General features: G+C 42.9%; 2 protein-coding genes across 3 annotated transcripts; one reads left to right on the plus strand and one right to left on the minus strand.

Annotated features, from left to right (window-relative positions):
• Positions 1-285: 285 nt before the first annotated feature.
• On the plus strand, positions 286-12,614 carry slc12a9 (solute carrier family 12 member 9). Of its 2 annotated transcripts, XM_037119975.1 has the most exons (14): positions 286-1,077; positions 3,985-4,217; positions 4,346-4,480; positions 4,654-4,791; positions 4,889-5,191; positions 5,318-5,425; positions 5,561-5,672; positions 6,189-6,346; positions 6,425-6,507; positions 6,598-6,722; positions 8,159-8,351; positions 8,451-8,625; positions 10,068-10,214; positions 10,298-11,127. In XM_037119975.1, exons 2-14 carry the CDS (start codon positions 4,013-4,015, stop codon positions 11,125-11,127), a joined length of 2,712 nt encoding a protein of 903 aa, XP_036975870.1. In that variant the 5' UTR covers positions 286-1,077; positions 3,985-4,012. The 2 variants fall into 2 exon arrangements, with proteins under 2 accessions (XP_036975870.1, XP_036975871.1); XM_037119976.1 differs by lacking the exon at positions 286-1,077 and having other exon boundaries at positions 4,013-4,217; positions 10,298-12,614.
• Positions 12,602-17,070, minus strand: hsd20b2 (hydroxysteroid (20-beta) dehydrogenase 2). Its single transcript, XM_037119977.1, has 11 exons — positions 16,815-17,070; positions 15,738-15,784; positions 15,503-15,578; positions 15,261-15,371; positions 14,903-14,970; positions 14,718-14,762; positions 14,557-14,591; positions 14,381-14,462; positions 14,155-14,220; positions 13,120-13,269; positions 12,602-13,023 (listed from the first exon to the last, which is right to left on the minus strand). The coding sequence occupies exons 1-11, from the start codon at positions 17,038-17,040 to the stop codon at positions 12,892-12,894; spliced, it is 1,038 nt and encodes a 345-aa protein (XP_036975872.1). The 5' UTR covers positions 17,041-17,070; the 3' UTR covers positions 12,602-12,891.
• Positions 17,071-17,151: the final 81 nt, after the last annotated feature.

Genomic DNA, 17,151 nt, shown 5'->3' on the forward strand with positions numbered 1-17,151 from the left:
AAAAAGTCCTTTGTGGGCTTCTATACTAATGTGTCTGTATTTCTTTATAGGTGACTTTGTTGTAACATTTTTTCTTTTCTCTAATAATCTTCCTCATGCAATCTCTTCTTTTAACGTGTGATTCATGTTATTTTTGTTTTTGCCTGTTGTGTGTTGCATTTATAATATTTGTTTCTAATGTACATGCCTTTATGTTCACATGTAAAGTGTATTTTAGTCTCATGAAAAGCCCTATACAGATAAAATGCATTATTAATATTAATATTATTATTAATATTATTACATCAACCCCTTTACATCAACACTTTTTTAACACAAAACAAGACATAAAACAGTGTCACAGAGACAATAAAATATGGGTAAAAAAAAAAACAAACAAACACTGGGAACATGTAAAACAAATAAAGAATAAAACATAAAATAAAAACAGACCAGGGCCCTACACTGGTGATATCACCTAATAATACATGGCTGGAGATGTTTCCTGCAGCATGATGATCCCTCATCTCTGTCGCAGCAGTGACCCCTGGTGGACGGAAGTGTCATTACACTCCAGCCTGCAGTGCAACTTTACATCAATATGCACATTTACAGTCTGTGTGTGCATTAAAGTTTCCCTCATGTTTCCTTCAGCAGACACAAACAACCCAGTATTTCCTGTCCAGTCATCTGTAGTTCACTGGTGACGTTTCACGGGGTTTGCACATCAGGGGCGTGGTTATATTTTGGGACAGGCACCACCTTTGCTCATATTCGTGGAGTTTCTGTCTCCGCCCTCCGCCTCCGACAGTCACATGGCCGCCTCCTGCGCTCCCGTGACACTTTTGAACAAATAATAGGGGAACGAGGCGTGCCATGGCTGCCGTGTTGTTATTGGGCAGCACATCGTATTCACAGCAGCATCCAACTCTCGGGACAGCTCGGCTCAGCCCCGGTCCTCCTCCCGCACCGGTCACAGTCCAGCGTCCAGCGCATCTGACCCGGGATATCTTCTGAACCAGAGCCGGGAGGAGTCGGTGAAAAAGGGGTTCAGAAGCAGGAAGTGGGTGAAGCTGTGTGGAGGAGACTCTCAGCTGGGTGAGTTTGACTGCCCCACTCGGTGTTCCGGTGGCGGTGGGGGGTTTTGTGTCTCAGGTTCTGGTTCTGAATGTCCTGCATGTTCTTGCTCGTTTGAATGACACCGTGCAGGAGAACTTCACTGTGGTGTTTGCGTCATGACAGCCGGCGGCGTGGCCACTTCCTGCCGCGAGACACCCGTAAACAGACATTTTTACCCAGGATGCAGCGGCAGATGTGGCGCATTAAGCATCCAGTCTTTTACCTTTTCCCGGCCCTGAAAAACACGTAAAGTTTTCAATGCCGCAGCTGCTCCACCCTCCTGCTACGTCCATGTGACGGAAACGGGCATTTATTTTGGTATCCGATTTGTTTCAAAAGTAAAGTCCGCGGACCCCTAGAGGGTCTTTTTTTTCTCTCTTTTTTTTTTTAATCTAAAGGTGCTTTGAGGCTGCACATCAGCTCAGTGCTTCCCTAACAGCATCGTGCTGAATGGACCTTTCAGCACCAGCTGCAGAATATGTCATTACCTGATGTGGGTCTGTGTCTGGGCTCAGTTCCCAAGTGAACTTCCTCTTAACCGCTCAGTCAGTTCACCATGATGCAGCTGAGAGCACATCTCATCAGGCTTATATTTTACTCACAGACAGCTAAATGTTGTGCAACTGTATCAAAAATAGCTAACTCACCAACTGCTGTCACAGTGCTTCTGTTCAGCCAGTGGTGGATCGGAAAGCCTTTACAGTGTCGCATCAGAGAAATGCATGAATCAGTCAGATCGGCCTGCAGAAGGGCTGGCCTTAAAATAATGTCACAAAAATAGTTTAGAAAATCCTCTCAAGAGCACTTCATTAATGTTGCAACTGGGCAGTCGAATCAGTCAAATATCACAGTGATTCCTAGGCCCTCTTTGATACTGCCACAGTATAGTAGTGATGATTATTGCACCTTTAACAAAATACTAACAAAACGAGATTTATTGCCCATTTGATTAATTTACTTGATTGATTTATCATCTTATTCAGATCATTTTGTATTTTGTGTTTTGTGATTTTCTAGAGGCCAGCTTCAGATTGCTTGTCCAACTAAAAGATAAAGGTCCAATCTGTAAGATTCAACAGCTAACAGGGTGTTTACAGATCGCAACCAACTGAATACCCCTCGTCTTACCCTTCCCTACAGTGGTTAAAGTGTTTCGGTGTTTGCTTACTGTAGAAATATGGCAGTGAAAAATGGCAGACTCTAAGGAGGAGCGCCAGTCAAGCCCCCTGGAAGTGCTCCACACTTTGAAACCACTTTGACGTACCGGCCAAACATTGTAGCTACAATGTCATCTGATGCACAATGGTCCCCAAAGCACCAGTGACGGTGGGTCAATTTGTACAAAATGGCCTTTTTTGCAATCAGAATTTGAGCCATTCAGTCGATAATATTTTGAAAATCTATAAGAGCCACATGATTAAACCCTTTTATCCTCTTTCAAGTTAGTGGAGGGCAGGATGAGGAGTTAGCTGCTAAGCTGATATGTCTCTATGGGGCGTACAATGAGGAAGATCCAAGTTATTCTACACCAGGGAAGTTAAACTCTTCTAGCTTCATGTGCCACTGAGCAGCTTTCATAGGAATGAACGGGGCACCATCTCCCAACGCTGTATCCAGATTTTACTTATTACATCCATGGAAAGCAAATTCTGAGTGTCTGACTTTTTTTTATCAAAAAAACAAACAAACAACAAAAATTGCTCCATTATTTCAGTCAAAACAGTGTGTCTATATTACATAACAGCACTTACAGGGTGCGGTCGCTGTGATTATTGAGAGATTTTTATCCATCATGTCCTGTCAGGTTTTGTTGTGTCAAACTTGTGCTAGTTTCCCATTATGTAATTCCTGTAGATGATCTGCGGGTGGAGAGGGGGAGTCTTGAGGCAACACTTGTCTCAAGAGGGAAATTGCTTGCTTGCATGTGGAGACAGAGGGTGATCGCCCACAACAGAAAACAACAAAGGTCAACCACATGCTGGGAGTCATGCTCCGGCTGCTCAGCTGAGATTTGTTGTCCGCTCTTTGGTTTGAGTTCCGTGTAAAATCAGACAAGCAGCTGTGAATCAGCTGACTGTAAATACCAACCTGAGGTGTGAGCAGCCAGAAGCTTTCATCAAGAGTCCCAGACTTCACTCCCCTATTCTCCTTGGAGGTGTGCCAGAGCTGGATCTTTGCGGTATGGTGTAGTTAAAAAATCTCTTCCCCGTCATGAGGGTGTGCAACAAAGAGAAATCACTGTCATGTGCTTAAAAGTTACATAAACAAATACAATACATAAAATAATATCATCTGGCACCGTAGCACCTGGTGATCACCTGCTGATGAACTGAATCTGACTCTTTAGAGGAAACTGTTTGTGTATGTGACACAAACAACGCAATGCAGAACATTTTCTACTGAGCACATGATAATGCTCATTTTAAGGAAGCGCCAGGAGGGGTTGTGTGTGTGTGAGTGTGAGACAGCACAAATGCCTGTTTGTGTGTGTGTCTGTGTGTGTGTGTGTTTGTTGATTTGGCTTGCTGCTAAGTTTGAAAAAGAGAACAATGAGAATCAAAAGAGGAGGAATGCTCAACACACACTGGGCACAACCACCTGAAGTGAGGCTGGACGTCAGTCAAGACCATACACTCGTCAGGAAACTGTTTGTTGAGATAACAAATCCAGTGAGAAGGACGGTCATTTTCACATAGACACCCACTTTGGAGAGAATGCAGTTAACTTTCACATGGGCTTCACTCTCCAGAACAGGAGACTCTGTTCATAATTGTTCTAGTCGGTGCTTCAGGGTGAAGCAGGAGAGCTGTGCATTAGAGATAAATTAAAAGATAGCTGCCCGTGGGTCTGTTTGAAACCTGTCCTCATTGATTTCTCTTCCCACAGGACAAGCAGACCAGCTCCTCTCCCAGCCATGTCAAACGAACGCACCCCTCTGATCAACTCGGGGGTATGCTGTCTGGCCGGGCCCGCGGTGGCGTGCGGCGCCGAGTCGGATGCCGCCACAGAATCCGGCCCCGGGTCGCCGAGCAAAGACCCCCGGAAACTCAACACCTTTTTCGGGGTGATGGTGCCGACCATCCTCTCCATGTTCAGCATCATTCTGTTCCTGAGAACAGGTGAGCCCTAAGCGTGTGAAGAGATGAGGAAACCAAGAAGCTGTTCAGGGTTTGCAGACAGTGGAGGCTTACAGTGTGACTGAGTCATTGTCCTGCGGTGACTAACACTGACGTCATCTCTCCTGCAGGGTTTGTGGTGGGTCACGCGGGACTGTTACAGGGTCTGTTGATGCTGATTGTAGCCTACACCATTATAGCTCTCACTATACTCTCCATCTGTGCCATTTCCACCAACGGAGCTATACAAGGAGGTGGAGCCTACTGTATCCTTACAGACAAAACAAATGGTCAGGATGTTGTTTATTTTATTCCTCTTGTAAACCTGATGAGCCTCGTGTGCCTTCTGAACTAAACAACATATTGAATGCAGTGGGGAAGTAGATGTGAATTGTGTTGACTGGTTTGAGTCGAAACATCGACCTTAACCTGAACCCAGACATGATAAGTCGCTCTCTGGGCCCAGAGTTCGGAGGAAGCATTGGTTTGATGTTCTTCCTGGCCAAAGTGTGTGCGTGTGGAGAGTACGTTCTTGGTCTTGTGGAGGCAATACTTGACGTGTTTGGTTCAGACCCTGGTAAGTTTCTGGGTTCAGTTTGTCACGAGAAGTTTTCTAGTTGACTGAACTACTCCACTTCCTCAGTTTTGTTCGACCTGCTCTCCTCCTGCTATAGAGTCGTCAGTCTCTGGGGGGATACACGTGCTCCCTCAGGGTTACTGGTACACGGTGCTGTACTCCTCAGTAGTCCTTCTGCTGTGTCTGCTTGTGTGTCTTGTGGGCGCCCACATCTACTCCCGCACCGCCTTCATCATCCTGTTGGTGGTCACCGTCTCCTTGCTGTCCGTCTTCATCAGTTCAGTGGCGGTCAAGCCTCGTGATTTTGTCATCACGCACACGGGAGCGGGCAACCAGACGGTCCACTACAACGCCAGCTACACAGGCTACAACGCCACCACTCTGAGGCACAACCTGGGCTGTAAGTGCTGGGGCAAGAGGATGTGAAAGTACAATTCACACGTAAAGCTGCATGGTGCTTGTAAATTTAGTAGCTTCTTTTAATTGTCTCGCTGTTGTTCCTCTTTTTTTTTTTTTGTCGTTGCAGCTGGTTACTCTTTGGACTACAGCACCAACTCTGTCATGTCTTTTGCCACCGTGTTCGCCGTCATGTTCACCAGCTGCACGGGGATCATGGCTGGGGCCAACATGTCAGGTTGAAGCTTAGTTCGATTACCTTCAAGTCATGCACACGACACCAAGCAGTATCATTTCAAACATGAGCTCTGTTTTATACACGTCACAGCTCAGTAAACCATTGTGTGTGTGTTGCACAAACATGTCCATGAAGGGGAGCTGAGGACTCCGAGTGTTTCCATCCCCAAAGGCACCATCGCAGCTGTTTTTTACACTTTCACCGTCTACGTCCTCCTCTTCATCCTGATCAGCGCCACCTGTGACAGGTATGAAAGGCTTCATGATAGTGTTTGATATTAATACTTACAGGGTAGCACCACCAATTTTACTCATAAAGTGTGTTTACAGGTCTTTGGGAGGACTAAAAATGATGGTTTAAAGCCTTTTGTGGCTCCGGAAGAAGCTGCATGTAATCTGATAAATTGCCTCCAGAGATGTCACTCAGTGGCTGTTGCATTGTGGGTGATGAGGCACCATGTTTTGAAAAGCAGCCCACTGTCGGACTCATGATGGACAGTTTAAAAACAAATGACCAAGACATAAACAGTAGAAACAGAGACAATGCATTTGTTATTTGGACGTATTCCTCTTCCTTTTTGAAAACCTGGTGCCTACATTACCCACAATGCAACTTTGCCACTGAGTGACATCACTAGAGGTCATTTGTCACACACGAAATCCATATAAAATTGGTGGAGTCAGCCTTAAAGGAGAAGATGACAAGCAACTAAGCAGTTGAGGTTAAGATACAATTCAGTAGTCTTCTGCTTCTTCTTCTTCAGGACCCTGTTGATTCAGGATTACGGGTTCCTCCAGAAAATAAACATCTGGCCTCCGTTCATCACCATCGGGATATACTGCGCCTCTCTGTCAGCTGCCATGTGCGCCATGATCGGAGCTTCCCGTATCCTCCACGCTCTTGCTCTGGATGACCTCTTTGGTAGGCTTGATTCTTATATCAGTGCCTTTTTTTTAGTACACAGTTTGTTAATCTAAGAGATGTTGGTTTTCTTGGTAGGTTTGCCGTTAGCCCCAGCAGCTGTCACATCAAGCTCGGGGAATCCCTGGGTGGCGGTGCTGTACACCTGGGGTCTGGCACAGGTGGGTTTCTGTGGTGTGTGTGGTTTCGTATTTTCAGAATTACAACAACATGTCCTAAGCTGTGGTTTGTGGTGTGTTTTTGTGTTTCAGTGTGTAGTGTTTGCGGGCCAGCTCAATTCTATAGCGAGCTTGGTGACTGTTTTCTACTTGCTTGCCTATGCTGCAGTCGACCTGGCCTGTTTGGCTCTTGAGTGGGCGTCGGCTCCAAATTTCAGGTAATATGAGATCAATTGCTATTGATCAAAAATGAGATAAGAAGTCAGTGAAGTTTACTGACCTCAATCAGTAGCACACATGCATTGTGATAATATTTTTTAATGGCCTGTAATTGAATCTAACAGTGAAGTCCAAATTTTTGAATATAATCGCAAAATCGTAGCAACTTTTGGGGTGAAAAATCTTTTTTTTTTCTGCAGGTGCTAAGGTGCAGCTTGACCAAAACACAGGGAGCTGAGAAAATACAACACTATCTTGACTTAAGAGTCACTTAGCAAAGAAATATTTGTTTTTTCAAAATTCAGCATAAATGTAGTCTTTAATTGAAATTAGCAGAAGAATATACCAAACAAATATCTAGTGCTGCCACAGTTAATAACAACAAAATACATTCAAACTCCTACAATAAAAAGTGAATTTGTGTAATGGGACAGCTGTGCATTTGCTATACTGTTTTGGATGTTGGATATCACAACGCAAGAAACTAAATTGAAGTGCAGCTGCAGTGAGAAGTGGATGCAGCACTACATCCTTTGTGACGAAAATATTAATTCATACAGTCGTACATTACCTGCAGCGATCCTCCAGCAGCAGAATCTGTGTGCCCTCTTTGTGCTTTTACACATGGTTTTAGTCAAGTCTAATCCTATTGGATACGTTTAAAAGAAAAAAAAAAAAAAAAGAACACTTCACATTAACATCATAGCACACCCTCGTCCTGGTAAAGTGCCGTTTCTGCTTATTTCACCACTCAAAAATGACATATGTGCAAATTTAGCATCTGAAATATGTATTTGAAGTACACTATCACTGAAGGCTGAACATGGAAATGTGCTGAAGTCTCAAGATGTTGGTGTAATTTATTTTATTATTTTAGCACTAAAATCATGGATATTGACAATCTCATTAGGAAAATCTAGACATAGCTCTTGAAAGTGTTTTGCATTAACCTGGAAGATGGTTTCCTCCATCTCTATATCACCATGGATATCAGAAATAAGTGTATGAGAAATATTAGAGAAAATCACGTGCATTCTGAATAAAGACTATGATGTATAATCTTTATAAATTTTTTATACAAAAAATGTATAGTTTTTACACCTGATACTTCCAGGTGTAAAAACTGAGGAATCAACTACTGCACAGTTTGCTTGTTTACTGTATTGCTATTAGTAATCAGTGGGAATAAGTTATACTGTTCCTGCATATTTGATGATCCTGTATTTCCAAATAGAAAGCTAAAAACACAAAATGTTTCCTGATGATCAATACATGAGATTTAAAACAAAGCCAGAAATGTTACCACCAGTCGTCACATCATATAGATTTATAACCTTCTCAGCCTCACCTGGGCATATCGTTTCATGGGACAATAAACGGGATATTTATTGCCTCTCTGCGCTTCTGTTTTCTCTCGTCTCTGTGTGTTTAACAGACCGACGTTCCAGCTCTTCTCCTGGCACACCTGCCTGCTGGGGATTCTGAGCTGTTTAGTGATGATGTTCGTCATCAACCCCGTGTACTCCTCAGGCAGCATCGTCCTCCTGTTGCTGCTGCTGCTTTTCCTCCACTTCAGATCGCCCACCAGCAGCTGGGGCTACATCAGCCAGGCTCTCATTTTCCATCAGGTATCTGGACTCCTGCAGACAACACGCTCACACACACATTATCAGACCCACAGTAAGACAACAGTGCCGTGTCCCTTTTTTTTCCTTTCTTTGGTTTAGGTGCGTAAGTATCTGTTGATGCTGGATGTGAGGAAAGACCACGTGAAGTTCTGGAGGCCGCAGGTGTTGCTGATGGTGGCCAATCCTCGCTCTTCCTGTCAACTCATCCTGTTTGTCAACCAGCTGAAGAAGGGAGGGCTGTTTGTGTTGGGCCACGTGCAGCTGGGAGACCTGGGTAATTCTCTGCGTGCGATGGCCATCTGCAGCTCACAGTATTGAATTATTCTTATCTTTGAATCATTTTCCTCCATGGTTTCATCACCGCCACTGGAGCTGAACTCTCTTTTACCTGAAGTCCACTGGCGCCATCATAGACGGGCAACCTGTTGGGCTTTCACTTTCCATCTGCTGCCTCTCTTGCATTATTGATCAAAGAACACATTTTCTTTACACCACTGTTGCGTCACACCTGAGAGGTAAAACCAGCCAGATGTGTAACTTATTGATTTTCTTTTTACTAAATAGATGCATATACTTAAACCATATCACAATAAATTATGTGATTCACCCCAAGTAGACAGAGAGAGATTTATTTGCTAACACTAATATTTACACAGTTTGCCCATCTGCCCCCTGGTGACCGTCAGGACACATTACAAAGTCATCAAGTTCCTAATGAATAGATCATTTACTTGCCGTAGTGTGATGTAACTACATACAACTACAACAAGTACTGTTGTTGAATATACATTTGTGTTTTATGCTACCCTACCTACATAACTACTTACATTTAAAACAACAAAAAACAATACAAGACAAATGATACTACAAAAATTAAGTACATTATTAAAGAGCCAACCAGCAGTTCCCAGTTCTCCTTTGTCCTCAGGACAGCTTGCACAGAGGTCAAATTATCCAGTATTTCTGAGTATTTTCTTCTTTCTTACAACATGAATCATCTCACAATCACTCAGTTTATCTTATGAGACTTTGTAGAAACCGAACAGAGGTGAAAATAGAACGGTCTTATGCTGAACCAACAGTTGTATGTGATTTTGTTAGTTTTTGGCTCTAACCAGTCTTCTGAGGTGTCCTCTTTCATTTTTTTGGAGGCGTTTCTTCACCAGAAGTCATACGACATACTGACCTCAATACATCCGTCACCAGTCTTCTGTCGTAATGACCTTTCCTTCTTCTTTTAGATTACTAGTCTGATGAGAAAATATATGGTCCTGCTTCCTTTCAGCAGTGCCCCCAACATATGCAACCCTGTGCGTCTAATGACCGCCAAAATGGAACTGCATAATGTATCAAAACAAAACGTCATAACGTGCCAACAATCACCATGAACGACTCCACAAACTGTACAGAAATTCATCAGAACTGGTTCCACCTCAACAAGCAACACCAGTGAAATGCTACTTATGCATCAATGCATTAGTACTAGTGACCTAATCATGTGATATATAATAATAGATCAGATCTCAGGAACATTTTTACTACAGACTGAATATTGTTATTTTCAGTTGTACTTCATTAACCACAGTTTACTTGCGTCCTTTCTACAGTTCTGCTGAATGTGTTCTGCAGTATTGCGTGTCTTAAATCAAGCCCTACATTGAATGACTGTTTGTATTATTCAGATCTATGCAGTAAACTGCCTGTCCTCTGTTTCAGACTCTCTGCCAGCAGACCCGGTCCAGCAGCAGTACAACTTCTGGCTGAGCCTCGTCGATAAACTCGGGGTGAAGGCCTTTGTGGACCTGACGCTGTCTCCCTCTGTCAGACAGGGAACACAGCATCTGCTGCGCATCACAGGCCTCGGTAAACTCTGCGTGCTCACAATCGGCACAGATTATGATGTTGCTTTATCTGCACCCTCTGACTCTTGTGCTCTTCTCCTCAAGGTGGCATGAAGCCAAACACACTGGTTCTGGGTTTCTACGACAGCTGCACTCCTGAGGACTTTTTCCTACAAGATACCGCCTTCTGTGACTCTTCGCTGGGACGAACGAGTGAGGGAGAATACAATTTCGGGGTCGACTTGCCTTCATTACAGGCGCATTTCCCTCCTGTGAGACATGTGGAGAGCCCACGGTGGCTGTCACCAGAGGAGTACGTAGGGATTATTTCCGACGCCCTTAAAATGAGCAAGAACGTGTGCCTCGCCCGATATTTCTTCCAGTTAGAGGGAGAGGGTAAAGACAGCAAGGTGGACGGTTCGGAGCGGACTCTAGATGTGTGGCCTCTCAACCTGCTCCAGCCAGGAAGCCGCGATTATGAGGACGTGTGCAGCCTCTTTCTGCTGCAGATGGCCTGCGTGCTCAACATGTCCAGCAAGTGGCGCAACGCGAGGATGAGAATCTTCCTGAACGTGGAGACTGAGTCCAGCGACCAGGGCTGGGTGGTGAACGAAGAAACGTTCCGAGAGCTGCTGAGGAAGCTGAGGATCAGGGCATCGATAAAGATCGTGCCGTGGGACTCGGTAGTGCAGCACCACAGTCAGGAGGACGAGGAGCCAACACGAGCTCTGTCCGAGGACTTCCTGTCTGCAGTGAACTGTATGTTGATGGAGCACAGCTCGCAAGCTGCCGTTCGCTTCCTGTATTTGCCCCGACCTCCCGCTCACCACAGCCAGGCGCAGCAGTACCTCGCTCAGATGGAAGCTGTCACCAATAATTTAGGGCCGACGCTCCTGATTCACGGTGTCACACCTGTTACTTACACTGACCTCTGAGCCTGAGTTTTGTTCATCTTGTGTCATGCAGTAACATAAGTTAAAACTCTAGTTCCATGTCAGATTAACACATAATGTAATGAAAAGTGGATCCAGGGTACAGTTTGTAGCGCCAGTGACTAGACTTTCACCTAATGCAGCTTTCTTTGTCGTTTTACTGAAGCTTAGAGAAAGTTACAGGTGTTTTTTAAAATATGCCACGTGAGGTTTTTGCATTCAAATAGGATATTTTCCTTTTTTTCATGCACTTGAACTGGCTGGAGCCAACAAATGGGGGAATACTAACGTTTGTAGATATGATTTATGTTGATATAACCTCTTGTTTGCATTAGCAAGGCAGAAGTAAAAATGTGTCAAAGACGCCTCAGAACAAAGAACAATTTGTTTTTGAGTAATACGGGTTGTTAAGGACATTGAATATAGAAATGTCTAGATATAATTTCAGGGATGAAATGATGAATTTGTGGTGTTATATAACCACTGACCATAGTTACAACTTACTTTTGTGGTTCTATTTCTAAATATTAATGTGTCAATGCACGACAACTATTTGTTTTGGTTTTGCTGCTTCATTTTCCCCACATTTCTGCTGGTTGCCGGACCAATTGATCCAAAGACTTTTTGTTTCTTAGCTGAACTGAGTTCTTATTTTTGTCTTTCACGCACCTCAAACATGTTTGTTTTTACTGTTACCTGTGTATCATGTCTTCACAAAGGGAACCGTTTAGTGCGTTTCACCTCCTGATGAACAGCATTTGTTGCTATTGTATGTGCTTACTTAAAAAAGAGTGTTGGATATTTGTTAAAAAGGGGCACCAGTGATGGTGGTTCGGTCAAGAGTTGTCACATTTTTACAACATTTAAAGCAATGTGATGTAGAAATTGTGCAATTTGCCCCCCAGTCCAACACCACTGTTGTGAATACAAATCACAAGGCTGTACAAATTCGTCAGACATAACAATGTTATGTGTTGAAAACGTGTACGTTGAAGTAAACGTGTGTGCAACGCTGTGATCTGACCCTCTCTCTGAAGTTGTGTAGTGCAGAAAGTAAGAAGTAGAGGGACGGAGAGGCTGAGACAGAGGCTGTTCCATCAAAACTGTCGTTTTAAGGAAGAAAGAGTTCCATAATGTTGCCTTAATTTGCCATATTTACAAAATACAGACTAAACTGTTACTTCATTATTGTCCTGTTCAGTTATACTTAGTTGATCATGTACCTTTTTAAACAAAACACAGGTCAGAAGTTGCCAAAAAAAAAAGCCATTTGCTGGACTTTGCTTTGCCCTTTTGACATGTTCCCTGTTGAGCTGTGGTTAATGGGTCACTGAGAAAGCCTTAAAAGACTGGCACGTGTCTACTAACAGTCCGTAGTTGTACATATTTAATCGCTGTGTGTCACAGGAGAAATGCCAAATGTACTGTGCATTGTTATCTTTGTAACTGTAATAATGTAAAATAAACACAACATATGTATTTAAAAGATGGCTTTAATGCAAACAGAGACTGTGTTTGTAATTTAAATATGAATATAAAAAAGACACTGTGGTATGCTGCTTTACTGATACAATCATTCTGAATAAATAAATACAAGTGAACAGTTTTTACTTGTATAATATGTCCTATTCATTACAGAAACCTTGCTCTGATATTACATTTAATGTACGTGAAAAGTGAATGATGCCTATATTGAGCTCTAAAAATCACAATCACGTCAATCTTGTAAGCATGCAATCTTCATTCCTTGCAGATGGAGGCGGACGACTACTCCTGCTTTTCTCTCTGCCCCTCCAATTTTCTTTTATATTCACTGTCTTCTGCAAGTTTGCTAAGCTTTTTGATGACGGCTGTCGACATACGCAGCCAGTCAGGCAGGAGTATTGCGATCGCCGCATCCTGTAGAGTGACGGGGAAAGAGAAGAGGGAGGCATTAAAGAGGCTGCAGCAGCTGACAGTGTGTAACGTCACGCAGCAGTCCGTCGTATCTCTGACCTGGAGGGCGTGGGACAGACAGCCGCTGGTGTGGCTGGAGTAGCCCACGGTGTTCAAGGCGTCACGGGCGAATCCTGGAGCGCTCTTCACGAAGCTGTTGACCGGCATGTTGTGCGTCATGTTGGTGGACACCAGGAGAGGGCTGACACACTGAGGGAAAAGATGGTTGGACAGTTTGAATCTCCCTTCATTTTAAGGTAAGAGGTGAACACAGTAAAAACAAAAAAATGTATTACCAAGAAACTTTCCCAGTTTGTTCAAATAGACAAAGAAGACAAAGTGAGTCAGTGAGAGCAGCAGCAGGGGGGCAAAGGTTCATTTAATAACCTGCATGTTTGTTCAGCCAATAAAAACTGCTTATTTTCCACCTGGTAAGCTGAAGAAAGGTCAATAAATCAAATTAAAATAAATAAACCAGAAGATACTAGGATATTCAGATATTTTTTTTTCTGGTGTTTTTATGATACTATGGTGTATTTGTTAAACCGAGATGGATCTTAAAATCGTAAACTGTGTCATTGCACCTGTCAGATGTGGCTCATATATCTCTACATCATCATACATCATATACGTCACCACTGTTACTCAGTGTTCCTGTATTAAGTGTAAGATTTTGTTAATCTGTGAATAAGAGTTAGACCAAAAACAATACAGGCTGATACTGTTGGACCATTAATGTTAGCCGCTAAGTGACAAAAGGAGAAAAAAGCCATAAGACATGTTTGGTTATTTTTAGAAAATGTTCTCATTACAAGGTTTGTCCACCACAAAACACTGACAAGTTTGGTTTTTAGTTTTCTTTTTTTTTTGATAAACAAATTGATCCTAATCAAAAATGGTTACGCACAAAATAATTGAATATATTTATTTTTATTTTAGGAATTGATCGGCCTAAAAAATGTCGTCTTTGAAATGTGGCTGAAAATAAAACTCTGATAGCACACTCTGATAAATCTGATATAAAGCCACCATTGTCTAATATTTGGTCTTTCTTTTTTTTTCTTTTTAAATTCAGTTAACTGTCGAATACCTTACCTGAACCGTGATTCCCTTCGCCTTGTACTCAGCATGCAGGCAGTGAGAGAGATGTGTCACAAAAACCTTCAATGCAGAAAGAGAGTCGGTTATAAAAACAAGCAGAAGCAGCTGACGTTGTCATGAACTTGTGCGCTGATCACTGAAGGTGTAGGAGTGATCCGGTCGGCGTGCGTTTAAATGAACGTATGCGTGTGATTAACAGGATATCTGGATCAGAAAGTACCTTTGTGGCAGAATAAAGGGACAACAAAGGCTGTGGATGGATGCCCACTTCAGATGAGATATTAATGATCAGCCCCGTTCCTCTAGCAAGGAGATGGAAGACAATGATCAATAAATACATCCTATGTTCTCATTACTTCATATCAGCCATCAACATCTGGAGCTTTGTGACAATACCTTTCAACCATGCCTGGGAGAACCAGTCTGGTCATCTAAGGGAAGACAATATGAATAATTACCTGTTTTTTTTATGCAGGTGAGAAGACAAAACTGTGTTCAGATACAGTGGAGAAGGTGACTGAACAAATACACAACGTAAATACTCAGAGATATCTCACCTGAGCGACCGACAGCACGTTACAGTTGATAACCTGAGTGATTTTCTGGTGAGTACAAACACACAATAAGAAACTGAAGTACAAGTCAGACACAGACGTGAGTCAGACGCAGCATCAGTCAGGAGAAATAAGTCATGCAGTGTTTTGTCCTTAGAAAAATGACATCTGAAGATGCAAAAACTTACTTGTTCAATATTTGGTATTTCCAGGAAATAGGCAAAATGATCAGCATAGGTCATCCCCACATTGTTTACTGTTAGACACAAACAACAAGAACCTTTGTTAGGGAACATTTACCTCATTAGAATCTTGGGAACACATAACCACGGGTGCAAAAGCCCTCAGGAACTTGGGAACATACGACCATAAGCACATAGAACCATGGCATCTTTATTGACTGGTCCAGCTGCTTGACTCCTTGTTTTCTCAGTATTTATATATAATAATTGCTTACAACTTACTTACATTGCGTCCTATTTTTTCAACTATTTCTAGAGTTACAAAGCATCTGAATAACTTCACAAACGTGTTATTTCCCATTACCCAGAATTCCGATCTCTAGTCCTTGCAGTCCTTTGGCTATAGCAGGGTAGATACTGTGGCCGTCTGTGAAGTCGACTTGGATGGTGCGAGTCTTTCGTCCATACTGATCCTCTGAAGGAGACAAAGAGCCCTTTGGATTAAATCTGCCCCAGAACAGCTCGAGAAATGACAAATGCGCCTGTTGTGATGGGAACATTGCTGTAGCACAACAGTATTTTTTATTTTTTTTACATTTGACTCACCTATCTCTTTGGCAACCATTTGAAGCTTATCGTGACATCTGCTCACCAGAACAACATCCAGGCCTCTACGCGCCAGCTGGAAGAATACATGCATACAAACAGGGTCGGTGGCATTCAAGACTCTGCAAGACTCTTCTAAACAGATTTTAACTAACTTATCCCGTCCTAACATAAAATTTGGACCAAATAATGGATTGTTTGTTTTTTTTTTTTTTAAAGGAAATTGGAGACTCACCTCTGTGGCATAAGCTTTACCGATGCCAGATGTGGCACCAGTGACAACTGCACGAGGGAGAAGACACATGTCAGAGGAATCCATTTTACAATTAAGAAAACCAACATTATTTAAATTTGTTTCATGATTTTTAAATCAAGTCGTGATGGAAGTTTACAAGAAATGACTTCACTGCCAAGACACATTTTTGCTGCCACATTCTTATGCAGTCGCCTAAGCTGGTGTAATATTTCCTCTGGCGTAAAAAAAAAAAGTGTAATCTCAAACTTTTGACACGGTGACCGCAAGCTCCTCAGCCACTTAAACAAAAATATTAACACATCAGTTCTAAATCTTCAATTTTGCGAAAAAATATAGTATGACTCTTTCATCTAAAACAACCTGCACACCTTAAATCCTGCCCTTCAAAATGCTGATGTCATATGTGAGCCACATGGTTGCAAAATTGTAAACCAGAGCCAAATGCACTCTAAGTCTTTCTAAGAGCTCACACAGGAGAGGAACAGTGAGAGGAAAACATCCCCTGTTGCTTCGCCAGAGGAAAAACACTCTCTTCTGCAGTATGTGAATAAGATCCTGGTCATTCAGACACCAGAGACCCCTCTCCTTCTGCATGTACTGTTTGGACCCCAAATTAATTTTTCCAACAGCAAAAATGTCAGAGACAAATAAAAAATTGACTCTAAATTCAAGCCGATGCTGATGTGTATCTGCAGGGAATTAAAATGCTCGCAGGCAATGAGACGGAAATGTCCCATCAAGCAGGAATGTGAACAGCTCCTTTACAGACAGGAGGTCTGATTTGTGCTGCTGATGGCAATTAACGTTCCGAGAGAAAATTCCCAAAACCTTCCTGCCCTCTGTCATTCACTAACAGTCTTTTAATAAGATTAGCATCATGCACCTGTGCTCACGTTTGCACTTGGCCCTTCACAGGCAAACACACACACACACACACACACACACACATACACACACACACACACACACACACACACACACACACACACACACACACACACAGATTTAGTAGCTATAAAGGCATAATTCACTAAAAAACATTTTCTTTGATGTTACCTGCCCATTTCCCATATGTCCTTAAATCCACTTGCCAGCGCTCTGACAGAATAAACTCTCTGAATCCACACCAACATCTCCAGGCCAGTCTCAGCAGGTGGAAAACAACAGCGAGTCCTCCAACAATGGTCAGAGCGTCAGTGAATGACATTTTGCAGCAGAGCTCCGGACTGAGCAGGATTGCCTCGTAGTATGCGTTTAAAAAGGTGGTCAATCCTAATTTCATGTCAGAGGAAATGACAGCTCTTTCATGTAGTGCTCCTCCTTCACTGCTCCACCCCTCCCTCTGTGTGTGTGTGCGTGTGTGTGTGTGCATGTGTGTGTGCTGCTGTCATGA

The sequence above is a fragment of the Acanthopagrus latus genome, chromosome 13 (genome assembly GCF_904848185.1).
Source record: "Acanthopagrus latus isolate v.2019 chromosome 13, fAcaLat1.1, whole genome shotgun sequence".
In the NCBI taxonomy this organism is placed as follows: Eukaryota; Metazoa; Chordata; class Actinopteri; order Spariformes; family Sparidae; genus Acanthopagrus; species Acanthopagrus latus.

Coding starts and splice junctions, on each gene's coding strand:
- hsd20b2 (XM_037119977.1), bottom strand. CDS start 17,040: ATGAAATTAGGATTGACCACCTTTTTAAACGCATACTACGAGGCAATC. Junction 15,785..16,814: donor GACATATGGGAAATGGGCAG/GTAACATCAAAG, acceptor TCCCTCGTGCAG/TTGTCACTGGTGCCACATCT. Junction 13,024..13,119: donor GTCTGTCCCACGCCCTCCAG/GTCAGAGATACG, acceptor GTCACTCTACAG/GATGCGGCGATCGCAATACT.
- slc12a9 (XM_037119975.1), top strand. CDS start 4,013: ATGTCAAACGAACGCACCCCTCTGATCAACTCGGGGGTATGCTGTCTG. Junction 5,673..6,188: donor ATCAGCGCCACCTGTGACAG/GTATGAAAGGCT, acceptor CTTCTTCTTCAG/GACCCTGTTGATTCAGGATT. Junction 6,347..6,424: donor TGCTCTGGATGACCTCTTTG/GTAGGCTTGATT, acceptor TTTTCTTGGTAG/GTTTGCCGTTAGCCCCAGCA.